This window comes from Grus americana, chromosome 6 (assembly GCF_028858705.1).
Source record: "Grus americana isolate bGruAme1 chromosome 6, bGruAme1.mat, whole genome shotgun sequence".
Classification (NCBI taxonomy): domain Eukaryota; kingdom Metazoa; phylum Chordata; class Aves; order Gruiformes; family Gruidae; genus Grus; species Grus americana.
The window spans coordinates 18,715,195-18,742,259 of record NC_072857.1 but is presented as its reverse complement, the minus strand read 5'-3'; the positions used below and the strand labels follow the sequence as shown (position 1 = coordinate 18,742,259).

At 41.0% G+C, this 27,065-nt stretch overlaps 2 protein-coding genes across 6 annotated transcripts in view; both read left to right on the top strand.

Moving 5' to 3' along the window:
- Positions 1 to 18,823, top strand: part of ITGB6 (integrin subunit beta 6) — a 36,656-nt gene extending 17,833 nt beyond the window's left edge. For 3 of the 5 annotated variants that reach the window (XM_054830588.1, XM_054830589.1, XM_054830592.1), the window contains 7 exons: positions 1,374 to 1,508; positions 1,719 to 2,136; positions 3,073 to 3,295; positions 5,723 to 5,820; positions 10,918 to 11,037; positions 12,917 to 13,083; positions 13,402 to 15,204. In XM_054830588.1, the coding sequence (XP_054686563.1) occupies positions 1,374 to 1,508; positions 1,719 to 2,136; positions 3,073 to 3,295; positions 5,723 to 5,820; positions 10,918 to 11,037; positions 12,917 to 13,083; positions 13,402 to 13,521 (1,281 nt within the window). In that variant the 3' untranslated portion in view covers positions 13,522 to 15,204. The other 2 variants (XM_054830591.1, XM_054830590.1) reach the window with 2 other exon arrangements.
- Positions 18,824 to 26,659: 7,836 nt separating this feature from the next.
- Positions 26,660 to 27,065, top strand: part of PLA2R1 (phospholipase A2 receptor 1) — a 43,844-nt gene continuing 43,438 nt past the window's right edge. The window contains exon 1 of the mRNA XM_054829945.1: positions 26,660 to 26,862. Within this exon, the coding sequence (XP_054685920.1) occupies positions 26,754 to 26,862 (109 nt within the window). The 5' untranslated portion in view covers positions 26,660 to 26,753. The remainder of the gene's footprint in view (positions 26,863 to 27,065) is intronic.

Below are 27,065 nucleotides of genomic sequence, written 5' to 3'. Positions count from 1 at the left end.
CAAACATGAAGGGAAAATTGGACACATCGAGAGCTACTGAGGTTACCAACCTGATGCCCTGTGCACAGTTTTACTGCTCTGGCTGTGTGCTGGAAAGAGGTCAGGGTATTACGTGCGTCTTGCTTTATTAAAGGACAGCAACACATCGTGCGCTTTGGTTTATTGACAAAGTTTTTGAAATGAAAAGACATTTAAAAACCCCTACCAAATGCAACCCTAAGACAAATTTCCAGGGAATCCAGGACATGTACAAAGGACAGGGAGTTGCTGGCTACACAGGTTTATACCTGTTCTACTTTTAGTTTGTTTTACCCCACCAGACCTTTACTCCAGTGAGTCATCCTGATGCTTTTACTAGAATGACTCACTGAAGTAAGGTCAGCGAGCTCCTCATGCTCTGATTGAAGTGCAGGGGGTATTTTTGTAAAGCAATTAAGTTCACACAAGCACAAAGCCAAGTCAGTGAGACTTTTGCTCAGCAACTGCTGAGGTACTTTTGAAAAATTTCCATTTACTGGATCTGCAGTCCGATGAAGTCATAGGGAATTTCTCCATGGTCTCCTTTAGGCTTTGGATTAAGGCTAAGTTGTGTAAGCAAAATTGCTATAAAATATTTTAAAGAGTTCAATATAAAAACCTGGGTGTGAGAGTTCAGGAAGTAAGATTTTCACTTAAGAAATGAAAGTTTGATTGAACAAGTAAATTTAATGAGTACATTGTCAAATACAACCTGAAATAGCGCCAACAGCTCGTGAAGCAGGAATTTCCGTCGGGACAAGAAAGGAACGGAGCGAGCCCCCCGGCTCCGGGACCCCACCGTGGGACTCGACTCTGGCTCTGGCCCTGGAAACACTGAGCTCAGTCATGAATGCCCCACACTAAGGCAAAACTGAGCTCGGAGCCTGCCTTGCCGTGAGAGATGTTGTGAGGTTTGATTTTAGCAGCAGAGATAAACAGGGAGCAATACTGATGTTGACTGGCTATCAGGAAAAGCCCAGTGTTAGCAATGCAATCAGGGACACAAATCCATTCCTTGGTAAGACCAGAGCTAAAGGAAAACCCGTATCAGTCAGCAGAGCACTTAGTGATGAAAGATGATTTAATAAAGACTGATTTTATTCTCCTGCAAGGGCAGGAAATAAGCCCTGTGATAGTGGATAATAAACTGATACCACCATTGCTTTCCACTGAAAGCTGGTTCTGTTGGCACTTTGTTTTGCTTGTTCTCCATTTTTCTTGCAATCTGTGCTAAACCCACAGATTTTCTCCCATGTAGGTCAGGATAAGTTACAATCCACATTATGCAGACGTGGAGCATTAGCAGCGCTTGGCAGTGTTACCCCTCCATTCGTCTCATGCATTTTTCCTTCAAGGAGCTGAGGTCCGAGGTGGAGCTGGAGGTCCTGGGAGAGACAGAAGGGCTCAATCTCTCTTTCACGGCCATCTGTAACAACGGGACCCTTTTTCCACATCAGAGGAAATGCTCTCATGTGAAAGTGGGAGAGACAGTAAGTAGAGAATAAATTCTCAAAATACACGAATTCCAGAGAATTTAAGACACCAAGGTAGAGAGTTTGCTCTTTACCAAATAATCTTCCTCCAAACCAGTTACAAAAAAAGCAGGTGGTATCTACAACCCTCTAGTTATGTCCTCTGCATGTGCTTCCAGAGTACTCTGCAGACCTGCAGCTCTGAACAGCCATCGTTTTCTCTTCCAGGTCTCTTTCAACGTGACTGTAAGTCTCTCGTCTTGTGAAAAATCCAGAAGGCATATTGTGATAAAACCAGTGGGGCTCAGCGACACGCTGGAAATGGAAATTCATCCCCAGTGCAGCTGTAACTGTCAGGCAAAGGCCGAGATGAACAGCCCAAAATGCAACAAAGGGAAAGGATCGTTCGAGTGCGGGGTGTGCGTCTGCAGCCCGGGGTACGTGGGGCCGCACTGCGAATGCGACGAGAGCTCCCTCGGTGCCAGCTCCTGCAAGGGCTCCGCAGAGCAGAGCTCCTGCAGCGGGAGAGGCGACTGCTACTGCGGGCACTGCGTCTGCCACCCGTCCCCGTACGGAAAGGTGTACGGACCACACTGCGAATGCGATGACTTCTCGTGTGTGAGACACAGAGGGCTCCAGTGTGGCGGTACGGTCCCTCGATGCTATTTTTAGTGTCTGCGTTTTAGAGCTTTATTGTCTCACTCTGAGCTATGAGCTTGTGAATCTGTATTTTCATCATGCATTCACTTGCAATCAATTCTGTATAAAGCGTAATTAATTATTTCTGAATGATCCTTAGACTTAAAACAAGAAACAATTTTTAACCCTGATTTCAAATTTAAAAATGAGACACCTTGAACCCCTCCATAGTTAGTCTAAGCTAGCATGGCTTTATTGGAGTGTATCAGCTACCATCACGCTGGGTCTGACTTTTAATGGCTGTAGATGATTGTAGCTCCAAGGAAGTTTAGGTAAGTATATTGACATACGCTGGTGTTAGTCAGTGTACAATTTCACTCTGACATAATTATCAAAGAATAGCAATCTTAATTAATCTTAATTAATTGCTTTTAGGATAATTCTGATATTTTTATAATTTTAACTCAGCAACCTCAATGATTCTCGGTTTATCTTTGTAAGATACAGTCAGAATTTGAGAACTTGTATTTATAATTTTTGTCCTGGGCTATACCATTATAAATCAGAAGAGATTCTATTGAAACAATGGGAATAGCATTAAATTGGCAGGAACCAGCCATGAGATTGTGCTGAATAGATAGGCTGAAATTATGCTGCTATAAATGAAAGAGGATTTACCCATTAGGGTGTGCACTGTCAGGAGATAAGATCCGTGTGGAGGATTCCAGTGAAGAGAATGGAGCTGTGCTGGCTTGCAGCCAGTCTAAGTGAAAATTTGATCCTCTGGCTTAAAACTGAAAACGCTGGGGGAGGAAGAAAGACGTTTAAGAGTGAGAAGCGTTGGAAAGGGGAAAATATCTGCTATTAAGGAGAATGAATTTAGAGGCCATTATTTGGATTCTTATTAAGAGACTGATGTGAAGTATAATAAATGTTTTTCCAGGCAATGGTGACTGTGATTGTGGGGAGTGCATGTGCCACAGTGGATGGACTGGTGAATACTGTAATTGCACAACCGACACCAGCGCCTGCATTGCTGAGGACGGGACGCTGTGCAGTGGGAGAGGCGAATGCGTCTGTGGGTCGTGCGCTTGCACCCAACCGGGGGCTTCAGGCCAAACCTGTGAAAAATGCCCGCTCTGCGGTGACCCTTGCAGTTCCAGGCGGTAATGTGCTGGTTTTATGTCTCTCATGTTTGTATCATCCTGGTATCTATTTCCTATACTGCCTCAGCAGCGTGCTTACTGCCGCTGCTGTAAATTGGATTTACAGACCAGAACCCAAGAGCTGGTTCGCCCTTTGAGAGGGGCGTTTATCAGCACTACTCTTCTACAAAAGAACTTTATGGAAAACAATTTAATCACCTTCAAGCAGCACAAGTAAAACATCACACTTCCACTGCTGTCCCTGGCTGGACAACTAATCAGAATGGTGACCTTATATGATAACATCAGACAAAACCAGATGAATCTCCTTCCCATCCACAGTACAGAAGGAAAACATCCCAGCATAGCTGCTACAGCAAAAATGAGGACTCACATTTGTATTACCGTTCTCATACATAGGAACTAATAAGGTCATGCTGTCTGCTCAACCTTTACACGTGTGCAAATTCATAGGCCAAATTCAGTTAAGCTTGGCTGAATTAGAGAGGCCCAACTATGATAAACTAGGTCATAGTCTGGGGATGAAATCAGTGGGTAGCTGTATGTCACGTATAAGTTGATGATAAATTGACTGTAAACGGTGAAGTGCATTCTGTTCACTGAGCATACAAAATTTATGTAACGTAAAGCTGACCGCTCTAAGCACACCCATGCTTAGGCTTGTATTACGTGAGCTTTTGCAGGACTAAACTCAGTTCAAAATGAGCAGGCTTCAGTAGAAATTTAAGCTAGAAGTTGAATCAGGCTTCATATAATACATGTTATTAATAACCCTGGTTTTCCTTGCTGAGCACCGAGTCAGTGTAAGTTGCATTAATGTTTCATGATGATGTCATGTCTACTTATTTAGAGTTGAGGCCCATTTCTCTTCCATACCAGCTCTCCAGCACTCTATTTTCATGCCTGACGTTGCACTGTACGCTATATCTGAGACAGAAGCTATTCTGAGGCGTGTGACTTCATCATCATTTATGTTAGTGATGATGCGGACCTACAAAACCAAGCCAAACAGTTTGTTCAAAGCTTTAAGTAAAGAGAACTTCTGCATGCAGCTGCTCTAAACAGAAAGGACAACACTGCTGCTTTGCTCTGCCCAGTTTGGCAGAGAATAAGAAATATAAAGTTACATGTTGGGCAGTACATTAGCCTATTTAAACATGTATATTGTATGCAGTGTTAGATCTCTTCTCTCTCTTGCAGTCACTTCCCTTGCTGAAACACAGGGCAGGGAAAGCCGAGAGAGAGAACGTTGGGAATACCTGGGTAGGGTAACCAAGAGAGCTCAAAGACCAGGTCAGAGGGGATTGAGATTAATGGCGAGGCAGCTGAGAAAGAGAGTGGTAGTATGAGAAACATGGCAAATATGACAAAACCAACAACACCACCCAATTTGTCTCCCTGAGATAGAGGCTATCCCGTTACACACTCGCTTTTACTATTCACCATCTCCAGAGCGAGTGACAAGGTCATCTCCATCCCATGAAGATAATCTCAGCAGCCTCAGCATATTCCCATGGATATATGTAACTCAATGCAACAGGAGATGGCCAGGGTTTTTTTGATGTTTTGTTGCAGTTCTCTTTCCTTTTCTTTAAGCAGTCAGTCCTTCAGGCTGCTTCTCAGAGTCTCAGCCCCTCAATCTGGCTAAAGCTATTTGTGAGGAATCAGCAAGATACATTTTGCATCCTATATGAAAATTTTTGAATTCCATTCATTGTTTCCTTTTTCCATGAATGAACTCTGTATTTATGAAAATCCTCACTGAATTTCTGGGGAGATTTTCAGAGACTTCTAAAGGATTGGTTTAGATTCTGTGTTTTTAAATAATATTTCTCTCATTCTACCATTAAATAAAGTAAATAATTTTCCAATAAATTGTATTAATGTAGTTAGCATCTAAGTAATTCCTGAGACAAGTAATCACATCCAAGAGCATCTGTAGAGATACCTGAATAGTGTTTTAATACATTAGTCAATAAACTTTCAACAAAGGAAGACCAGCTTGATCTCTCTGAAGTCGATTTCAGATATTGTTCGTCTGATAGGCTTTCCTTCAGCTGGTATTTAGTGTGAGCTTGGTTCAGGATATTTATTTTTGAAAATTATGCTATGTGTGAGTAACCCCATGTCTTTGATAGACCTACATGAATAATGTTGCCTGGGGTTCTGTCTGGTAGCTAATAAGCTGGGAGAGAAAGGAGGACAAGAGAGAGCTTATCCACAATACCTTTATTCAGGTGGGTTTTTCGGTTTTGGATGGGGTTTCTTTTTGGTGCAATACCTATCATATTTCTGAGAACTACTGTACCCATAGCACAAGAGCTTTTGTTTAGCTTCTTTTTAAAATGCAGATGCATACGTACTGGCTTTTATATTGTTCCTTTGTGACAGGCAGAGATTGATGAGCCGCTGAATTATTTTCCGCAGGAGCTGTGTGGAATGTCACTTGGCTTCCGATGACAAGTCACCAGGAGAATGCAGTGAAAAATGCAAATTGGTTGATGCAACTGTCAGCAGTGCAGAGGGTTTGTACACTCAGTCTTCCTTTTTCTGTGTGTGCGTGATTAGTGATAGTTTCCGCTTTCAGTAATTTTATAGTGGACGGTAGCCTTGGTTTTCTGCTGTGGAATTATATTAGGGATCATAAGGCAATTGCTGTCTGTCTACAGTTCTTCTGTGGTAGTAGGAAATGCAGATCAGGGCTGGTTATTACTCCTCCAGGTTAATTAACTCATCGGATTACGCCTACTTTCTAAGCAGTTTATCTAAGAAAGGATAGAATTTAATAAATACGGGTCCCTGCAAATCAGTGGCTGATGAAAGCCCCTGAGGTTAAGTCACGCCTGCACCATGAGTTCCAGTGTGGTTTCGTTTACCACGCAAATGCAAAACCTGACTCCAGTCCTTATGCAGACTCCTGGTTAGGCAACTAGACGCAGCCCTTTAACCTGTGGCAAAGACGTTCTGCTGCTTGTCAGGTTTTATTGAGATGGTTCTAGTATCCTAAAGGCTAAGCACGTCTTCAAAACTGCCCTCCATCAGTGGGAATTTCTGGAATAGGAATTAACCTTGAATAAAATAGTGCTCTCAGGAAAAATCCCCAACATTTTAAATGAAATATTACATCAAAGTCTTTTTCCTGTGGAGGAAGGTGCTTGCCTGTACAGTAGGCAGTCTGTATTTATTCCTATGGCAACTCTAACCCCATACGGCAAAATGCAATTGTTAGGTGAGGCAGGACGTAGGTGCGTTATATCCGCACCACAGATGTAAACATAAGCATTAAATGAGACAAACGTAAAAGTTAGGATGACGATGCAGAACACTCTAGGCACATCTAAGGATTGTGCCTGCAAACTGTTGGAAGCCCATCCAGAGCTGCATGCACACATAAATTTCGCTGATACACATCCTTCCAACAAAGTTACACCTTTTGTTTTTGATGACATTACTCCATAACACAGAGCTCAGAAGTTGCAAATATTGCCCTTGTAAAGAAAACTAATTCTAATTTTGTATTTTGAGTAAGATTATTATTATTATGCTTTGTCTTTCTAGACATCAGTATTTGTTTATAAATATAAAAATGTCTTTACAATCTTCAAAAACATATGAGACCTTTTAGTATATGTCTGTAGTTAAAGTTTTCAGGTTGCTATTGCCAGATGGCAGCTATTTGTAGCTAGGGATATATAAGACATTCTACTTTCAAATCTAATGAATACTAATCAAGAGCAGGAACAGTCACGTACGTGGCTTTGTTTCCACACGCAGAGGTCACAGGAACATGAGAATGACAACATCACCTCCTGTTCCTGCTTACTGCCTTTTTTTCATGTCCTGTGCTTCCCTGATTGGGACTGTTAGCTAATACTTTAGATTTAAAATGCATTTGCGGCCGTTACAGCAACTGCTGTAGTGACGGCTGGGTAACTGTTCCCACCCTATCCCCTCAAAAGAAAAAAAAAAAAATGCAAATTGTGTTTCTTCTTAAGTGCTTGTGTAATAGCTCAAAGGATTGGTTTTGGCATCGAGGTAGCTTCATTAAGAAGTCCTGAGGAGGGGGGGGGAAATCTTTAAAATAATAATTAAAAGAAAAAAAATCCTAAAATCAAACTGTATTACCTATACAAAAAAAAATTTTGAAAGTGGTATAACTAGACCACCACATAATATTTAAGATGGATTATTGAGCAACTTCATATGGTAGCATACTGCTTCTTTCTGGTTTATATCTCAGGTTCTTTAATCCTTCAAGGCTTTTTGAAAACTAGAAATAGCTCTCAGTTAAATAAAATATTAGCACTTAAAGATTTACTTTCTCTTTTGCATGCGTATGTTGCTACACAATGACTGGAACTGTGAAGCAATAAAAAAAAGCCCAGGCTTTACATTTTCCTGTTTCCTGGGAATGCCTGTTTTAGCCTCTGCTCCGGTTCCGGGGGTGCCGGGGTTTCTCTTCCTGCCCCCCGCGGCAGGGTCACAGGGCACCTGGCTGCTCCTGCCACCAGCCCAACAGGGACAGTTACACTTTCCTTGGAGAAACAGAGGTTTTTCCCTACCCCATAGTGTTGACGCCGCACAAATTCCCAGCACAGCAACAAAGCGGATGCTGGAGCCTGAATAAACTTCTGTATCAGCACTGCTCTGTTGTTCTGACTCAAAGTGAGGTGAAACTGTTAAACCCCCCCCCCCCATTTTGTTGAGCGAAAGACAAACAATAAAGGGCATAACAATCTTTAAATTTACAGATTTTTTTTTTTGTTGTCGTTGAATATTTTATCTAAGTATCTGTTAGGAAACAGTCTTTTGCACTTCAAGGGTCCAGCTTGGCAGCGTTACCCAATTCTTCCACTGTGACTCCTGTGATTTCAAATACCATTGAAATTAATGGAATTTGGCTGCGGGCAGATGTGGGAAAAGTATGATGATTCACTGCAGAACAGAGAAAATTACACAGGTGTAAATTAAAGGTGTAAAATTTACCTGCCTAGGCAAATTTTTGTGCTGATGAACTGGAAATAATCCATGCAATAGTGTCTCTTGGTGATCCCACATCCTAAAAATAGTATCTGAGAAATAAAAATACTAAGCATAAGTTGAGTTCTGAATAGTTTGAAGTGGCATCTTTGCTTTCATTTCTACATCCTTGCACGTCATCAGATTTCTGCTCCCCTTGGTCTCAAATGATGACATTAAAGTAAGAATTATTATTTTAAAATAACTAATATATTTGCAGTTACTGCCGTCTGGATGATATTTGGAATATGCTTGCAAGTTCTTTTTCTGCCTTCAGGATAGCTAACAACTGCCTTTTTCTTTCTTTTCTTTTTTTTTTTTATTTTTTTAAAAAGCAAGCCAATATTCTTTGGATCTGCTTACTTAAAAGAGTTGGGAAATAACAAATATTGCAAAACTTGTGATGTTACTGGAATTGTGACCTGGCACTGAGTGCCATTCATTGAGTACACTCAGGCTGCAGTTTGTGGTCCTTTTAACAAAACCAAATCTTGTTAAATCAGCAAGTCTTGCCTGCCTGTCACCTTGATAGATAACACATTGCTCTGCCACCAAGGACAGGCAACACGTTAAATACAAGATTATCACAAATCAAGAGAGTGTTTCCATTAAAATCCGACCAAATTTGATTCTTGCTTTAAAACAAGCAGAGAAGAGGACAGTGAGGTAGTCACCTATTTATACTTTCATATTCTCTGTGGTGTTTAATAGTCTTTTCTATAACTTCAAACCTTATGATAATAAGCAATATGCAAAAAAAAAAAAAAAAGTGAGCACTTATTTCTTTATGTACCATAGATTTCTTAAAAATCCATATTCCTATCATATTCCTACTTTATATTTCATTAGTCTTCTTGCTATTAAAGTTTAAGGACTTCAGATTTTTAGCACAGTTGCTTATGAAATTTCAGTAAGTTTTGACTGTGTAAGAAGTAATGGAGAGGTTAAAGTGACGATTATTTTTGAGGAAATGTTTGAGAAGTTTACTGGTTTTTCTTACTATCACGGTTTAACCCGGGTGGCAGCTAAAACACCCCCACAGCCATTTGCTCACTCCCCTTCTCTGCCCCCAGTGAGACGGGGGAGAGAATCGGGGGAGGGGGGGAAAGGTAAAACTCATGGGTTGAGATAAAGACAGTTTAATAGGACAGAAAAGGAAGATGATGATGATGATGATAAAAGATATACAAAACAAGTGATGCACAGCGCAATTTCTCACCACCCAAAGCTGATGCTGAACTTGTTCCCGAGCTGCATCCCTTCTCAGCCAGCCCCCCAGTTATGTACAGAGCATGACGTCATATGGTATGGAATATCCCTTTGGCCAGTTGCGGTCAGCTGTCCCGGCTGCGTCCCCTCCCAGCTTCTTGGGCACCCCCCACCTTCTCACTGGTGGAGCAGTACGAGAAGCTGAAAAGTCCTTGACTGTTTGGCAACAACTAACAACATCAGTGTGTTATCAACATTATTCTCATCCTAAATCCAAAACACAGCACTATACCTGCTGCTAGGAAGAAAATTAACTCTGTCCCTGCCAAAACCAGGACACTTGCCTCTGAAAATAAAAACCTAAGAAGTTTTACTAAAAATGTATTGAAAGCATACCCAGGTTTCCAATGCTCTTTAAATCATGGGTTATATGGAAACATAACAAGCGTCCAGCCACAGAGGTATTATTGCATACAGTTACAGGGTTGGATATTTTTGCTCTGTAAAAATATTATATAATGGTTAGGTTCCAAATTTATGGAATTTCTGGCTCTGGACCTGTAGTCTCAATTTTCAGTTGTCTCATTTGTTTTATATCGTCCCTCACAGCCAGCTTCCTCCTGTCTCCCTGTTTCCTTTGAATGAACTTTTCTCTGCAGAAAAGGTTTCCCAGCTAGGAATCATCTGGAAAAAAAACCCAACCTGATTTTTTCTGCAGCTCTACATTAAATGGAGAGACAAACTGGGGCAGACTGTCATCTCAGGTCACTTTTTGTCTGCTTCCCCTAGAATCACATTACAAAGATCCCAAAATCAGAGTTTTCTGTTATTAATGTATATTTACTCTTGCAACAACACTGGATGCACAAATCATCAACGGGAGTATTGTGGAAGAAATAAATGGCAGCCCTTTTAACAGTATCCGTTGCTGTTTGACGTATGTATATCGACTTCTGAAACACAATCTAAGGAGAGTAGGAGTGGCTGTAAACTCAAGAGAACATACTGTTTACTTTGTCCTCTAAGTGGGGACTATGACATTTCCTAGACAGCTGGTGGTGAAGTGGCTTGGAAGCACTTCCAAGGCATTGAAATTCATAGTACCCCAGATTAAGAAGGTGCACTGGATGGTCAGTGCAGACTGACAACACCTGGGTCAGTTCTCCAGAAATATAAGTGAAAAATCTGAAATGAAACAAAACCGGGGGGGGGGGGGAAACAACGTTAAATTTAGTAGAAATTCTGAGGGTATTTCTGCTTTTGTTTTTCACTCTTTGCCATCCATAGACAAGGCTGTGACAAACACGATGCCAGCAGTCTCTCTTGTTACTACACGTTAAATTTCATTTCATCTGACGAATGACTTTTTTTTTTTCTTTCCCCTCCCTCTGCAGATTATTCAGAGGATAAATCCATTCCTTGCTCTTTTCAGGGGGAAAACGAATGTATAACTACATTTCTACTGGCTATGGATGAACGGGGAAGGACAGTCATTCATAGCATAGAACAGAAAGGTAAGCAGTGAATATTGTTTTTTCTACGTGAAATGTGATTTAAAAACACAGGCAGGGTGACCTCTCTAGAAGCTGAGCTCTTTTAAGCAGCACTGCACCTCCTTGTGTTTGTAGTTTCCTCTGCCCAGCCAAAAGAGCACCTCCTCAAGTTCTTATTTAATGTGGTAGTAAAATAAATACTTGGCCTTTCATAAAAGATGAGCAGAATGATCCCTGGGTTGCAAGAGCAAGTTAATTTTTCCAAAGCCCTGTGCAATTCTAAGATGATGGATACCAAATGTAATTTGTATTATATTGGAAAATGATAATTCACTTTGAATGACATATATTTCATAGATGGACAAATATCCAAAAGACTATCTGATTGGGTATACCTGATGAAATTCTAAAATATATTTATAATTATGTTTAATGTTGCAGTATCATTAAGTTTTGAATATTTTGCATAACTAAGAGATATTCAACGGATCGCTTTATATCCTTTCATTTAACATTACTTCTTTATTTGCTGTTGTTTCACTACTGATTTTTCATTAAAGCTCCTAATCGTGTAGGACAGGAGAGAACACAGAGACCACTTTGCAGCTACCAAACAGTTTAGTTTCCAGGCAATAAATATGCCTTTTTTTTTTTTTTGCCTTTTTTTTTTTTTTTTTGACACAGCCAGTGTCTCAGTGCTAAATGTTAGTTATGTTTTAGGGAAAACTATGCACTTTTGTAAACTTGTTCTGTTGGCAGAAGTGGCATTTATTTTTTTAACCCTTCGTGTACGCATTTTACGTAGATATGGGGGGGAAAAAACAGTGAAAGAAATATCTTAAGGAAGGCACAGTTCATTAAACACTGTTTAGTGGCCTTCCCACAACTCTACAACAACCAGCTTTGCTGTCATCTGCTGTTCTGCTCCCAGGCCTTGAAACTACCGTGCTGTGGCAGCTGTGACGCATGCCAACGTGAACTGAGATGAGACCTCCAGAAATGCTCTAGAAATTGATTTCATGTATGGAACCAAAAGTCAAGATGGCACCAGTAGCCACAGCATTAACCCATTGCTCAAACCAGACCCCTCAGAATTAGTTAAATGATGACATCAAGCAAAAAAGTAACGTGAAATACAGTCATGTGAGCCAAATAAGACTGAAATGAATTTTTCAATGGTTCAGCAGAAATTTTTGTAAAATAGTAGTGCTCACTCACTTTCGTAAGCAATACTTTTTAATATTAATCAAACTTATTTGTGTTTTGGCAAAGCAAAACCTTCAGTTTTAATTTTGACTCTCTGAAATATTGTATGATAAAATTTATTGCAGACCTTGAAATGCAAAATTCCTTCAAATTGTTCAGTCCAACATTTTCACCAAGTCTGATGGATTTTTTCCTCATTGTTTGCATGAGTGAAATGCAGTTTCTTCTATTTTCTCAATATTATTGATGACTTTATCCTGATATAGATCTTGCTAGAATCTTTTCCTCTGCAACACGCTGAATATCAGTTAATTGAAGTAGAGCTTCAGCTGTAACATTGTAATTCATAATCTTGTCAACTCAGCCTTGTTTTTTAGAATTGTATTGACACAGATCTGAAAATAATTTTCTAACTTTTCTCTTCAGAATCTGGGTCTGCAGCTGCTCATCAATATGGTAAAAGAGCAGTGGAAGAAGTCAGCAATTAATTTTTTTTAACATTTTAATGCAATATTTTTCAGCCAGTTTCACAAACCCTACAGCAAGCTAGCATGCAGAAAATAACATGGACTTGAAGGAAAAGGCACGCACAGCTCACAGCAAAGGAGAAGCCCAGCATGCCTCTTGGCTGTTTTTAATTGCCAAAAATGTATTGATTGGATATTCGCAGTCATAATTGGTTTTGTTTCCACAGATTGCCCACAGCTTCCAAATATCCCAATGATAATGGTGGGTGTCACCCTTGCTATCCTTCTCATGGGCATTGTTTTACTTTGTATATGGAAAGTGCTGGTGTCAGTTCAAGACAGAAAAGAGGTGGCCAAGTTTGAAGCAGAAAAATCAAAAGTTAAATGGCAAACGGTACGTTAAATGCCTTGATTTTATATGAGGTTCTTTAATTTGGTTGCATGATGCACAACTGCCTTTAACATTCTGTATCTTGGTTTTGTTCTTTTAACTTGATAGATTTTACTCATAGGTTTTCATTACATTTAGTATTCTATAAAGTAAAATTATGATTTTTTTTAGGGATGAAAAATAGCTAGAGTTTGATCTCCTGGTTTAATTTCTCCCACGTGTAAAAGTATGTAGATAACATTTTTTATTAGTTGTTTTTTAATTAGTACGTCATCTTTGATTAATCTTAGCAAAGTTGTTTGCTGCTTATGTAATTACCAGAGGTGTACGCTTCTTCCCAGAATCAGAGCCCATTTTAGGAAAAAGATCATTGATGGCCTCTGTCATGATGAGAGCCCGCTCACGCAGAGGAGCAATGAATGTAAGCTGTCCAAAATGTAGGTAAAAGGGCAGAGAATTTCAGGACTTATCTTCTATCTATAGCTTGCAGATGTTTAACGCAAGCATATACCAATGTTCCCTTTTCTTCTTTCCTTTCTGCCCTTGACTTTTTTGCTCTTCTGCAAAAGCTTTAGAAAAAGAAGCATGTTGAGTAAGCGTTTCTGGTGGGTGTCAGGAGGACAGGCGATATGCTGCCATTCACCCAGATCCATTTTCGTAGAAAGCCCCATGATTGCAACATTTCTGCAAGAATGGACACTGCTGGCCTTTCAGCTTTTGAGATGGGATAAATCGGTTAGTTACAGGCAAGGCCTCTTGAGAATGTTTTCTTAATCCTTCAGGAGAGCTACATATGGTAAGAGGGAAGGGAAGGATACACTCGATAGAAGCATTTTAATTTTCTATTCTATTCTATCACAAGAGGAAATGATAGGAAGATTTGAAAGCTGGAGAGGGACTGTTTACAAGGGCATGGAGTGATAGGAGGACAAGGGGCAATGGCTGTAAGCTGAAGGAGGGGAGATTTAGATTAGATATTAGGAAGAAATTCTTCACTGGGAGGTGGTGAGGCACAGGAACAGGTTGCCCAGAGCAGTTGTGGATGCCTCATCCCTGGAAGTGTTCAAGGCCAGGTTGGATGAGGCTTTGGGCAGCTTGGTGTAGCAGAGGGTGTCCCTGCCCATGGCAGGGGGTTGGAACTAGATGATCTTTGAGGTCCCTTCCAACCCAAACCATTCTATGATTCTATGAAGTGAATGATGATAGGCCAGGATTAAAAACCCGGGTGGGACTTGCCTTTCTCCTAGTGCGCGGTAAACTGTGTGGCTCAAGCAAGAGGACCATGACAAGTCACACCTCACCGCTGAGACACTATATGTGCTTTTAGAACCCACAACATTTGATACACAAATTATATTTGGCATATTTGATAAAGTATTGTTTGAGGACATGCATTACTTTAATCCTGGAGGCAGATGCATAGGGAAGCATGTTCCTGACCCTACACTGGTTGGTGCTGCCTCATATAGACCAGTCTGAATTTCAGTGGCTTGGAATCTAAGTGAGCTGCTGAAGGCTATTCTAAAACGATCAAAGGTACAAAATTACCTCTGTATAAAGAATCGGCCAGACGTCCTCACTAGGGAAAAGAAACAGCAAGGTGCAGGGTGTGTTACTGGTCTATAAAATCATGACTGGGGAAACTGAAAATGGGACATTTGTTCACTGACTTTTCCCATACAAGCACAGTGAGATAGCAGGCTCCAAAGAAGCCAAAAGACATCATTACACATCACCTGCTTAGGGCATACAATTTATTTCCAAAGGTATTTTGGATGATAAAAGTTTGCATGGATTCAAAATGTCTATAGACAACCCCTCTGACTCAGGAGGTTTGTGAAATGTGTCGGCTTTTCCACGGGCAGCCTGCATCGCCCACTGTTGGGAACACATTGTACTTATGAAGTACAAATCATCTTCTTCTGCACGCTGGGAAGCAGAGTGGTACTAGCTGGTACGTGTCCCAGCCTGCATCATAACGCTGGGTCAGGAATCACGGACCCAAGCGATCCCTTTGCTGCAGAGGTATGCTCAAGGCAGTGGTGTGCAGCTACATCTGCTTGCAGCTGAAGCAACGGCAAGATGAGGTAAACGTTGCATGACTCCCATTTCTTGTGTTTGTTTTTTTTTTTAGGAAACAAATCCACTGTACAGAGGCTCAACAACCACTTTTAAAAATGTAACTTACAAGAACCAAGAAAAGCAAAAAGGGGCCACAGCTGCAGATTTCTATTAGCACCCCCCGACACTACAAACTTAGTTTTACTGGCAGGAAATCTAAAAGCACTTGTTTCTTCTCAGCTGATTATGTGATGTTTGTTTGCACGTTGCAATGGTATAATCATTCTGTTAGGGAAAATATATCTTTTGTTGGGAAAACTATAGATAACATATTAGTGGTAAAGGTTAATAGACATATTAAAAAAACACTTTAATATTAAAGGACCCCCCCATCTTAAAAGGGAAAAAAAAAGCACAAATATTTTTAATTTTCTCATTAATACTGAGGAATTAAAATTATCACATGTAAGCCTATTTTTGTGAAATTAGCTATATACAATGAGCTGTATACTACTTTGTTCATACACACAATCCCATATATTGGTGTTTAGGAATGTATTTGCACCAGTCTATTTGGTGGGCTGGTTTAAATTTAAAAGGTAATTTTTTTCATGAATGCTGCTTAAACTACTGAGGTTAGAGGTTCCTCATATCACCTGTGTGACTGAATAGTTTTTCATCAGAAACAAGTAGTGGTTTTGCCTGTTTCGGTGTATCTAAAGTATACAGGAACATCTCCTCTAATTCTTCTTTCTTGTCCTGTTTCTTTCTTTCCTTGTCCTTGTTGCTGTTTGATGTTCTTTAAGAACCCAGCCCCTGGGGTGATCTCAGGGAAAGCTAAATCAAGGCCTTATTCACTTGCAGAGTTGTTTTCTGTTCCAGACATAGACTGCTTTTTTTTTTTCCCCCCAATATTTGTAAATTAGAGACCCCAGTAGAGAAACTTTAAACCAGATGATTAATGGAACTCCATTTCACCATTTACATCCTCAAAATAAACCTCGCATGCTGGATCATTACGTGAACTGTTGCAGGAGCCCTTTACATGCGGGGAAAGTTCACACACAAAGACTCAGTATCGTACACAAAGACAGTATTCTTTTGTTGGTATATCCAAAATTGTGAGGTTCTTTCAATGCTCGGCAGCCAAACCACTTATTCATGTGTGAAATAATGTATTCAGCTCTTCTGGCCCGTTGTTGTTGTTTTTTTCAAACTAAGCAACAAATAGATCTATGGATTCCACTTTATATGCATTTCCATGTTGTTAACGAGGATTTTTAAATCTCAGTTTTAGCTAGTTACTAATGACTTGCCATAAATTCTGAAATTGTAATGCTGTTACCATGCATAGCACTAGGGAAAAAAACCCGCCCCAACAAAATCAGCTAACATGCTGGCATAAAAATTACAACATTGGGCTATTTTAAGCTAACAGTAATGTACTTTACTTTTTAATACCACTTTTCCTCTGCATTTTTAGTACTCTGGAACAGATGGTCAAAATGTACATATGAATATACTTACAAAAGAAGACTTAGAAATCACAGGTACATCGACACAGTCACAGACCAACAATGACGTACATTCCCTATGGTAAATCATATATTTGATCTAAAAAGCTGTAATAAATATTTACAAAGTCTGTGCAACTTCAGTCTCTATATCCTCTCCAGTTCCTGGATGCGAGACTGATTCATTAGCTAGCTCTGCCCCATGCCTGTTTTAGGGCCTGATCCAAAGCCACCTGGAGTCAATGGCTACAGATGAGGATCTAGTTTCAGTGAAACTATTAGTTTTGGTTTACAAAGATTGTTTTGTTTAAACAAACTGGTTAATGCTGTCTATTAGTGGATTAGAACCTATAGTATATCTTTCTGTGCAAAGAGAAACAGTATCAGATGCCTTTGGAAAGAAGGTGATGCTGTAACCACGTATTAAATACAAAATTATTGCAGTGTGAAGGAAATGATGGCTGTCGTTAAACTGGAACAGATTAATTACAGGTTCACATCTTCACTCTTCAGTATTCCTGCATTCCTGCATATCTCACAGTGGAAACTGCACAGACACAGCCTTGCATCTGTGGCCCTTCCAACTACTGGATTCCCACAGATGTCAGTGCAGGTTACACGTGGGACCAAATCCTGCTTCCCTGGCGCACGGATAAACTCACGGGAGGCAAAGCTTGCCCCTGGATTCTGTCTCGGATTCCACTCGGGTCAGGATTGCCTCAGGAACTAGGGACATCTGGATTTAGCCCATGTAAATTGTCTGTTACTCTTTTTCTTTTCATGTAGAAGTCATCAAATGACAAACTTTTGCTGAAAGAAATGAAAATATTTTTATTACTTTTAGAGTAATAAAAGTCTGTACTGTTTATTAAATACCTTTTAAGTTCTGTTTCTGAGAAGGCTGATTCTGCTGCTCAATATTAGGGCTGAAAGCCCTTCTTCTGTAGGTCATCCATTTCAATATTGAAATACACTTCAGTATTCAAATGTTATTAACAAAGTGGCGTTCACATTTCATATCAAACACGTGGTGGTCTACATTCCCTGTTCCTACAGGAGATTTCATTTCACAAAGCTACTCGCTCTCTTCCCATCACTTGCATCTTCTGATCATCAGCAAAGATCCAATTCGGTACGTAGAGAATGTTTACAGTCCAATTACTCCTCCTAGCAATCTCTCTCCAAACTATCAAAGATGTACAAAAAATCAGGCAGTACGTTTTGCAGTTTCCCTGCTGTGACTGACTGTGCTAGAAATGTTGTGTGCACCTTCAAAATTGTCAGGGTGGAAATCACTCAAAGAATTGTGAATTCATCAGTAGAGAGAAAATAGAAGGGCTTAGCGAGGAAGGTCTCTATTATTGAGGGATATCAAAGAACTAGGCTCATTCATACGAGCCATCCTTTTAACAGCATTAATTTAGATCATAAATTTTGACTAACTCTCCAGATTTCAAGAACTTTCAAGATCTTACTTGGCATTCACCCTAGAAACAAGAGTGGTGTTCATCTTTTTTTATTAACTATCTTATTTCTGTCTTGTAGCATTTGTATCAAAGTTCATCTTTTTTTTTTCTCTCCAGCAAATTATAAGTGGGTTTGTGTGTGGTGAGTGGGATGAAAAAGTCTTTCTGCTGTTTTCATGAATATTGTTTTGACCTGAGGCTGGACCTTGAGAGAGGCCAAAACATTTTTTAATAGTAATACTTCTATTCACTGAAGAGTTAAACTGAATAAAAGAATAATCATTAGCAATTTTACGGTATTTGTGTATCTTTTACACCCTGTAGAATCGTAATTTCAGTAATGTATGTTAAATGGATATTTTTTCATTTGATTTATAAAAGTTGCATATTACTCTGTATTGTGTATGCCCAGATTGCATTCAGCTTTGGTTTGTAGTATCGCTCGTGGGTAATGAGTCTGGGATACAACACTTGGCTGTCCAGTGCAATGCTCTCCATGTCTTCTCTGCCTTTATACAGAAGTTCAAGTTTGCCTGCAGTGGGCATGAGGGAGTTGTTGCCCCAAAACACTCAGGACACACAATCTAAAAGTCAAAAGAGACAATTTTTATCTTAGTCTATTTGAAAGAAAGAGGTAAATGCCTCACCATGTTTATGTAAAAAAGGAGTTATTTAACCTTGAATAAAGATTGTAAAACGGAATGCATTTTTGAATATGCTTTTATTGTTCTTTATTTTCCATTTTGGCATGTGTCTTTATCATTGTTTTCATATGATTTGATGAATCTTAGCAAATTTCTCATGCTCTGGCATACACTAGAACTTATTTTATAACTGCTCTCCCCCCTTTTTTAAAACAGCACGAGATTTAACGTCTGAATTTTCTTCTGTTTGTGATCCTTTTACTTTTCAAGGAAATGAGTTAATGGATGAATGCCGTAAGCAACCTATTTCTGGAACTCTGATTGATTACATATGGCATTCTTTTATACAGCGATCTCTAAATTGCACAACTTGCTTAAAGCTAAAGATCCATTCATTTTCCAAGTGTGACAGCAGTAATATCTTTTTGGAACTACATGGCAAAGTGCATATTATCTCTTTAATCTTTTTTTTTCCTCTAATGAAAAGTCATGTATTTTGATGTCTGCTAATTTCCTGCTCTGAGGAGGAGAACATTCCTCTGCACCCTTGACAGAACTGTATTTAAAGCCTATTGTATTCTCCAGGCACACAATAAGATCACGTTCTCTTGCGTTTCACAGTGGATTGTGAAAACCGAAACTGATACAGTTGCATAATGTATACTCGTGGCGTGTAATTTAGAATGTATTCTACCCTGAAGTCTATGCTTTTTTTTTTTGGTTTCGTGTTTGGTTTTAGGAATGGTTTGTGCTTAGAAACTTTTCTTCGGTTTTCACTGACGTACCTATCAGCTAATATCCGCAGATAGCAGCAAAAGCACAATAACGACAGGTGGTGTAGACAAATAGAAATGCTTTGGCTTTTCAAAGATCTTGGTAGATGAGAACTTTGTTTCTTGAAGCTGGGTCAGTCTCTCTCTTTTACCAGTCATCAAAATCTGATTTTTATTGCAACCTCTCCCTCGTGCTATTTACACTACAGTTTAGATTTATTTTAGTCAAAATGGGCAATTTAAAACAGTTTCAAGACATTTCTGTATTCAGATAGATGAAGTTCTCAAGGCATGATGTATTTTTTTTTTTAAAGCCTTTTTTCCACAGGGTAACTTTTCTCAACAGTGGGTTTTTTCATTGCTGTTTCCACATTTAGAATACATAGGCGTGTAAATAAAACCAAGGTCTTTATGTATGAAGAAACAGGAAATTTCTATTTAGTGTTCATCGGCTGGATGTTAGCTGAGTTTGGAAAGGTGCGTACCACCAACTTTGGGCTTCAAAGCTAATAACTCTAGTTCAAAGGCAAATTGTATCTCCTGTTGATCTTCTTAGGTGAGAGGTTAAAACTTGCTTTCTCTAAAACTCTCAACTGACTTAAAAATCAGACCTATAATTATAGTATAATTACTATGTAACAAACTCTCAGTTGCTTCTATTTCAGGTTACGGTAGATTTGAAAAAGGACAGATTAGAAAAAAAAAAAAGGAAAACAAAATAAAAACCCTCATGCTCCAAACCAAACAGGAAAAACAAAACAAAACAACCAACCAACAACAATAACAAAAAATCTGCAGTAGTCTCAAAGGTGATGCAGAAATTAGACCTGAAAATATATCAAACCAGGAGAAGAACAGTTCAAGCTAAGAGCCCTAGAAATCCTTAAAACCAATGAATCGTTACAAAAACTTTTGACACACTTCCCCCCACCAGTGTTTGCAGGGAGAGAAAGTCCTCTGTGGTAACGTGTCGTGAGCCAACACAAAGGCGACAATCAAATGAACCACGGTCAAGGAGGAGAATTTGGCTTTTTACAGATACAGCGCTCTGTACCTCTCGTATTCATCCTAGAGAACCCGCAGCTCCTGCTTCGAGCTGTCTGGGAGAGCAGCTGCGAGAAACCAGTTCAGCACCTCCCTCCCATAGACCACACGTTTTGGATTCCTATTTTGATGGTCTCTGTATCTGGCAGATACGGAGCTTTATGAGAGACAGAGGCTTCTCCCTGAACACAGTATTTACTGTGGGTGATCACTCAGCACCCCAAAAGAGCTTGTGGAAAGACTGTCCTTTAGGGTTTGTCCACTAGCGGCACTCGAGAAATTCATTCCAAAATACATCTAGGAATTTATTGTGGGCTGGATAATCCACATGAAAACTGTGTCAACAGCATTCACTTTGAATTGGATTGGTCTTAATCTAGTTAATCTTTATTCCAAAGTAAGGATGAGAGTGTCTGAACGTGTTTAATTCAGTTTATGTGATTTGCTGTTCAGTCACCAATTTAATTAATTTAGATTAAATTTTGAGTTCTTCCATATTGAGATTCTAAGGAGATAGAGGAGGAGGAGGATGAATAGGGAATTTTCCTGCCTTTCTCCATATCAAAGGCCAAGGTACCTGGCCTGACCGGTTTAATAGCATTGTGGCAAGTCATTCCCACTGGTTAGAAAGTTGTTAGAGCCTTTCAGTGACTCAAAGCGTCAACTCTATTGCAATTAAAGCATTTAAGGTTTTTGACTGCACGTTTGCATCTGATGATAAACTCAGGCCTCATGATAGTAAACAGAATTTCCCTGCAGAGAAATGATGCTATTCTCGCTAGCGTGTCTAGTCCTTTCACAGGAACAAACCACCAGCAAATGTTGTTCTCCTCCTACTTGAAATAAGCAGTGACTAGAGATCACTGGCTTTTATCAATCTAATTTAATTTCTTGTGCTTGTTAACAAATTTTCAATTTGGGCATGGAGGGATGCAAAGGAAAATTTTTTTTTGCTTTTTCTAGTGTCTTACCAGCATAAAATTCAGAGAGGAGAGCAGAAATTTTAACAAGTGGTTCCCTGGTGCCTACCCGTATGTGTGTGTGGATATAATATAAAATATAGAAGTAATGAAGACAGATTCTACCACTGTGTGAAGCCAATGGGAGCTGTGGCTTCCAGACTCTCTTAAATCCTGGTTCTTAAATTCTCAAATAAGAGACTGACTGTATATCTGATTCACCACAAAACAAAACATTGAAGATAACACAAAATAAATGTCTATGCATTTTTATTGAATACAAAGGTATCTAACACAAAAAATATTCCACCTGAGAAGAAACTGGTTAAAGGAAAGAGACCAAGTAAAATTACTTTTCTCTGTGTGCATATTCTCTAATAAGCACGGTAAATATTTCCCTTAGCTGTAGGATTTCTGAGTCTATATGTGTATACACAGCTGGAAAAAAGATCAGCTCTTCTGAGAAAGAGCATACAAGGTGCAAAGGCATCCCCTCAGCCAACCTGTGAAGTCATGTCAGCACTGGGTACACATCATGCCCTAGAATTTCTCCAAGCATTTATTCTTATTCTGAGTGTTACACCCAGTCACGGGGTTTTTTTCCGACTAGATTGATGGTACGTTGTTAGAGGTTGTTTGTCCTTCCTAAGTCATTGTTCTTAGTCTCTTACTAAATGACAAAGCTTAAGGTTACGCCCAACCCTCACTTCTGCCCACTCCAGTTTATACCGAAGCCAAGCCCAGCTCGCGGACACAGACACCGTTTAACCAGCAGATGCACCGAGAGACAACGGGACTCCCAAGGTGTTTTGGTGGTGGCCACTGGAGACCAGCAACTGCAGGCTTGGACGCCTGCTGAGCTGCCCAACTGCCACTGCGGGCTGGTGGGGCGGTGTGGGCATGCGGACGTGGAGGGAGCACACAGACTGAAGGAATTGTGCTTGCAAGCATCAGCTTTCCTGGAGCTGATAACAAGTGTCCTCGATGCTTCACTCTCAGAATCAATGTCCGCTCCTATTTTTTTTTATAGTGGAACCTGCTTATTCCCTATTACCCTGATTTATGAAGCTTCCTTCTGATAAAATGAAGAGGGGTTGTGCTTAAGGAATTGGTCAGCACAGGGCAGAAGACACATCTGGCGGAACAAACCAGGAATGGTTTCACCTACAAACCTGTTTGCATGTGATTAAGAAACACAGAAAAAACTATCAGTCTCTCAGGTGCATTTAAACCATGAAACAAAAGTTGTGAAAGCTTTATGGGATTTAGATTTATTCTAAAATGTCTGCTAAGCAGTTAAATGATGGCTTTATTGGTTTGTTTAAAAAGTACAACATTGGTTGATCGCAGTATGTGTCATTTCTGATATTGAGTACAACGAGTCATAGGTTTGTTTAGTAAACAAGTCTACAGTCTAATAGTAATAGCTTTTCTTGGGAACACACTCGGTACTCTTGTAGCAAAGCTTTGCAAAAATTGTCTTATTCTACTATTGATTTCACTATAATAGTACTAACCATGGAAGGCTCCCTTGATGGCAGCCATGTGTGCTTTAACCAGTGGATCAGCTGTACATTATGGCTCTGAACTCTGTAGGGATAGGAAGATTTTTGGAAAATATCTCTAGGCATAGGCTGTCTAGGCCAACAAATTCAGATGTGGGTCAGCTGGGAGCAGAAGTGGTTAAAAGCTGCATGAAGACAAAAATAGAGTTCTACTGCATATTTGCTCTTTGCATGTAATTCCCCTTTACAGTGCCAGTGTGATTTAGTTTTGCTCTACTGATCCAAAGTCCTGACCAAACACCGGCTTTTCTCAGAAGTTCAGTAAAAGGCAATCAAGGAAAAACCCAAAGCTGTTCCCTGCACAACATGGTAGTGTCCCTCCCCTCAAGGAGTGCAAGAGAGGGTGTTCAAACGGTAAGAGAGCGCCACAGCCACCTCCCTGTTTTCTCAGCGTTCCCTGTGGAGATGCAGTCGGCACGTCTGGGATGCTGCAAAGACCTCTCTTCACCCTCTATTTTACCCATGTCCTTCTGGCCCCACTGCTGAGAGGCATTTGGAACTGCAGCGTGTATAATTTATAAGCATATGTGTATTTTTGCTTTAGCTGCAGGTAGTTAAAATTATGTGAAACGCATGGTATTGGGGTGTGTGTATTAGTGAAATGAGGTTTTGCTTAAAAGCCTTGAATATGGGAAAAATACAGGTAAGGTGGGCAGATTTTGTATGCAGTACTGTACTGGGTAAGCATGAAAAGGGAACCCTCATGAGAAAAGGACAAGAATGGCAAAAAAATTACTGTCTTACATGGAAGGATGAATGACACAGCAGGTATGGGTGTGCCAAAGACTTTGAAGGGAAAGGATAAGGTGAAGATGGGCTTTGAGAAGCTAATGGGGACGGGTCATAGGCAGCTCTGGCCCCGTTAGCCAGTTTTGGTTTTTTGCAAGTATTGCAGTATTGGATTTTTTTTCCCTTAATGCTACATCAGATGGATTACACGAATGTCTGTCTGCTATTGAATTTGATACTACTGCCAATCAACAGCCAGCCTGACATGCTAGATTTATAGTAACAGTAAAATTCCTACACAATATTAAAGCATCTATACTATAACAAACTATTCTAGATTTGTGTCAAGTGAGCATTTACTGGGAGAGGAGGGATGAAGGGCTTGGAAAGGTGACGACACACCAGGAGGTGACTTGTGTGGCACAGTAACAGCCACATAGGTGGTTACTCTCTCCACTTGATGCCCATGCGGGAATAGCAGCTATCTAGCAGAGCTTTGGAAGCACAGGGCTGTATTAATGCTCTTGGTGTCACCCTTATAAGGGAGTTTTTCACTTTGGAAAAAGAAGTTTCTAGCCTAAAGCTATGAACAGCTAACAAATAAAACTTAGAGTCACAATTAGAAAAAAAACCCAACACATTCCGACCAGTGAACATCAAACTGGCTTTGCAACTCGGGATTTCAGTTAACCTGAAACTGGCCAGTATAAGCTGTTCCATGAGGGCCATGAACGTGCACTGGGTTCCTATCTGTGTATAGGTCTCATACAGAAGGCTGAGTTAATGTCTAAGCAAAGGCAGGAGAAGGTATTGAACATCTGTGTAGAGTACCTAAATAGCAAAGGCAGACTGGCTCAGACAAGTGCATATATATATATATATATATGGGTCCGAGTATGCACAAAGAGAACAGATCATCGACAGAGAAATGAAGAGAAAAATACTTACAAAAAGTGAGTTCCAGACACAAAATGAAATAAAGGAACTAAATCACTATAGCAAATGCCTTGAAGACAGACAGGTAAAGCTTCAAAGAAACAAACAAACAAATTGGAAAGTCATACAATTTAATGTGCAAGATAATATAAACTATGCCATCGAGTTTACTTCAGAAAATATTGCCAACCATGTTGGTTTTACAAGCCACTATGCCAATAAAGACGTCCTATTATCGTAATTAAGTAGGTATAGCTTAGCTATAAATACCCAGGCCAGTATAACTGCAGCTGCACTAGAAAGGATTTACCAGTTTAGTAAGAACAGAATAGATGCAAGACAGTAAAAACCTGTTTAGTCAAAGAGGAAGATCTGAATATCAAAGAAAAAAAAAAGAAGCAAGGAAAACTACTCAGAATTAATAAGTCGCTAATTTGCATTTAGTAAGATATTTACAACAACATTGTTGATATGTTCCTTATTAGGAATCTGTAATCAGAATGTGCTTACTTTGATCTTACTGAAATGAGCAGAAAAATCCACCTGAGGTGGGGCTCCTTCCCACAGCCCAGAGCAGCCTCATTTTTGCTCACTGGCACCTTTATTTTTAAATGTGGTACCACAGACACAGCGTGATCTCTCAGCGTGACCCAGAAGCAGGTTCTGGAGCAAGAGAGCCCTTCTGGAGCTCAGTACTCAAAGCAGTGGCCAAACACTCCTGAGGAGATGTGGCTGGATTTTCACGAATGGCTCATTAACAAGCTTTTCTCTCAGAATCTGAAATACTCTGAAAGCTGCAGCTTTCCTGAGAGGTATATTACAGTTCCTTGAGAGTTACAACCCAACCCTTCTGTCTTGCAAAGTCAGGTCACTCCTAGAACAGCTCGTTCAGCAATGTTTCCTGCTGTTTGTTCTCTGCCAGACACTTTTATCATCTGTTAAACTGGGAGAAACCCCTCCAGTTATCTGCTTCTTTCTTAGTGTTCGGCTTCACTCGCTTCTCAATTCCTCCTTCTACCAAACTACAAGTGAGAAGCTCCCCCCGAGCCCAGAGCTTTGTTTCCATCCTTGTATCACAACTGAGGTGGACACAGGGGAACAGAGCCTCAGTTCAGTTACGCTCCAACACTGTACATTTACTTCTATACATTTATGTATATTTATATACTTGCCTGCTATGCATAAAGAACAATGTAGAAACATGCTTATGCTGATTAAAAATGATGTGTCCTGCTGATTCCAGTAAAACTACTGTAACCCAGAGGTTCTGCTTTCGGCTTTCTCTCCCCTATTCATAGCTTTCGTAAGACTGAAACTCAACCCAAGTGGGGCAACTCCTGCAAATATTTGACGCAAGACAGGGATGTATAAAATGGAAGATGGCAATTATTTTTCCCCATGCCATAATGTAAAATGACTTCGAGTTGACCAGCTGACCCAGGTAAAAGAAAAAGTCTCTGAGTGAGGTCTGTGAAAGCGGGGATGCTCAGGGACGGAGCGGCAAACCTGTGAACACGGACTGTGCTGTCAATGGTCTCCCACCTCTAGTGTCTCTGTATTTTTGGGTTCTTTTTAGGATAAAAGCACCTGGAGTGCAGGCACGAGAACGTAAGTGTTTTCGGATGGAAAAAGAGATTAATACAGAGCTTTTTGTCCGCTTGAACCCACAACCCCGATCTGGGCAGACGGCCCGAGCTGCGTGAACGGCGTTTCCAAGCCCGGCCGAGCAGCCCCCGGCAGGGTCCCCGCTCCCGGCTCGGCGGGCGGCTCCAGCGTGACTGCCCCGGCCTCCCCTGCGCCCCTCCCGCGGCCGCACAGAGGCAGCCCGCGGGGCCTCTCCCTGGGGCCGGGCCGCCCCGCCCCGCCTCCCCGCCGCGGGGCGCCGCCGGGGTGGGATCGCTCCTCTGCCCTCCCCGGGGCAGGGCTCGGCGGGTCCGGTCCCGCGGAGCGGAGCGGGAGCGGGTGGGCGCAGTGCCGCGGCGATGCTGGGCGTGCGGCTGCGGCTCCTGGCGTGCTGCCTGCTGCTGGGCGGCCGCGGCCCGGCGCGGGGCGCCGCCGCCCTCAGCCGGGACGAGGTGCCCTCCCTTCGGAGTGAGTGACGCCTCCGGGGGGCGGCACGGGGAGGGAGAGGGGGGGCGGCGCGCGCACCCCGGGGGGCCCCGCGGCGGGTCGGGGGGCGCCCTCGGTCGGGCGGCGGCCCCGCTCCGGGCTGCGCTGAGCCCCCTCTCGCCGCCGCCCCAGCGCCGTCCCTCCGTGCGGGGCTCGCAGCGGTGGGGAAGCCCGCGGGCCTCCCG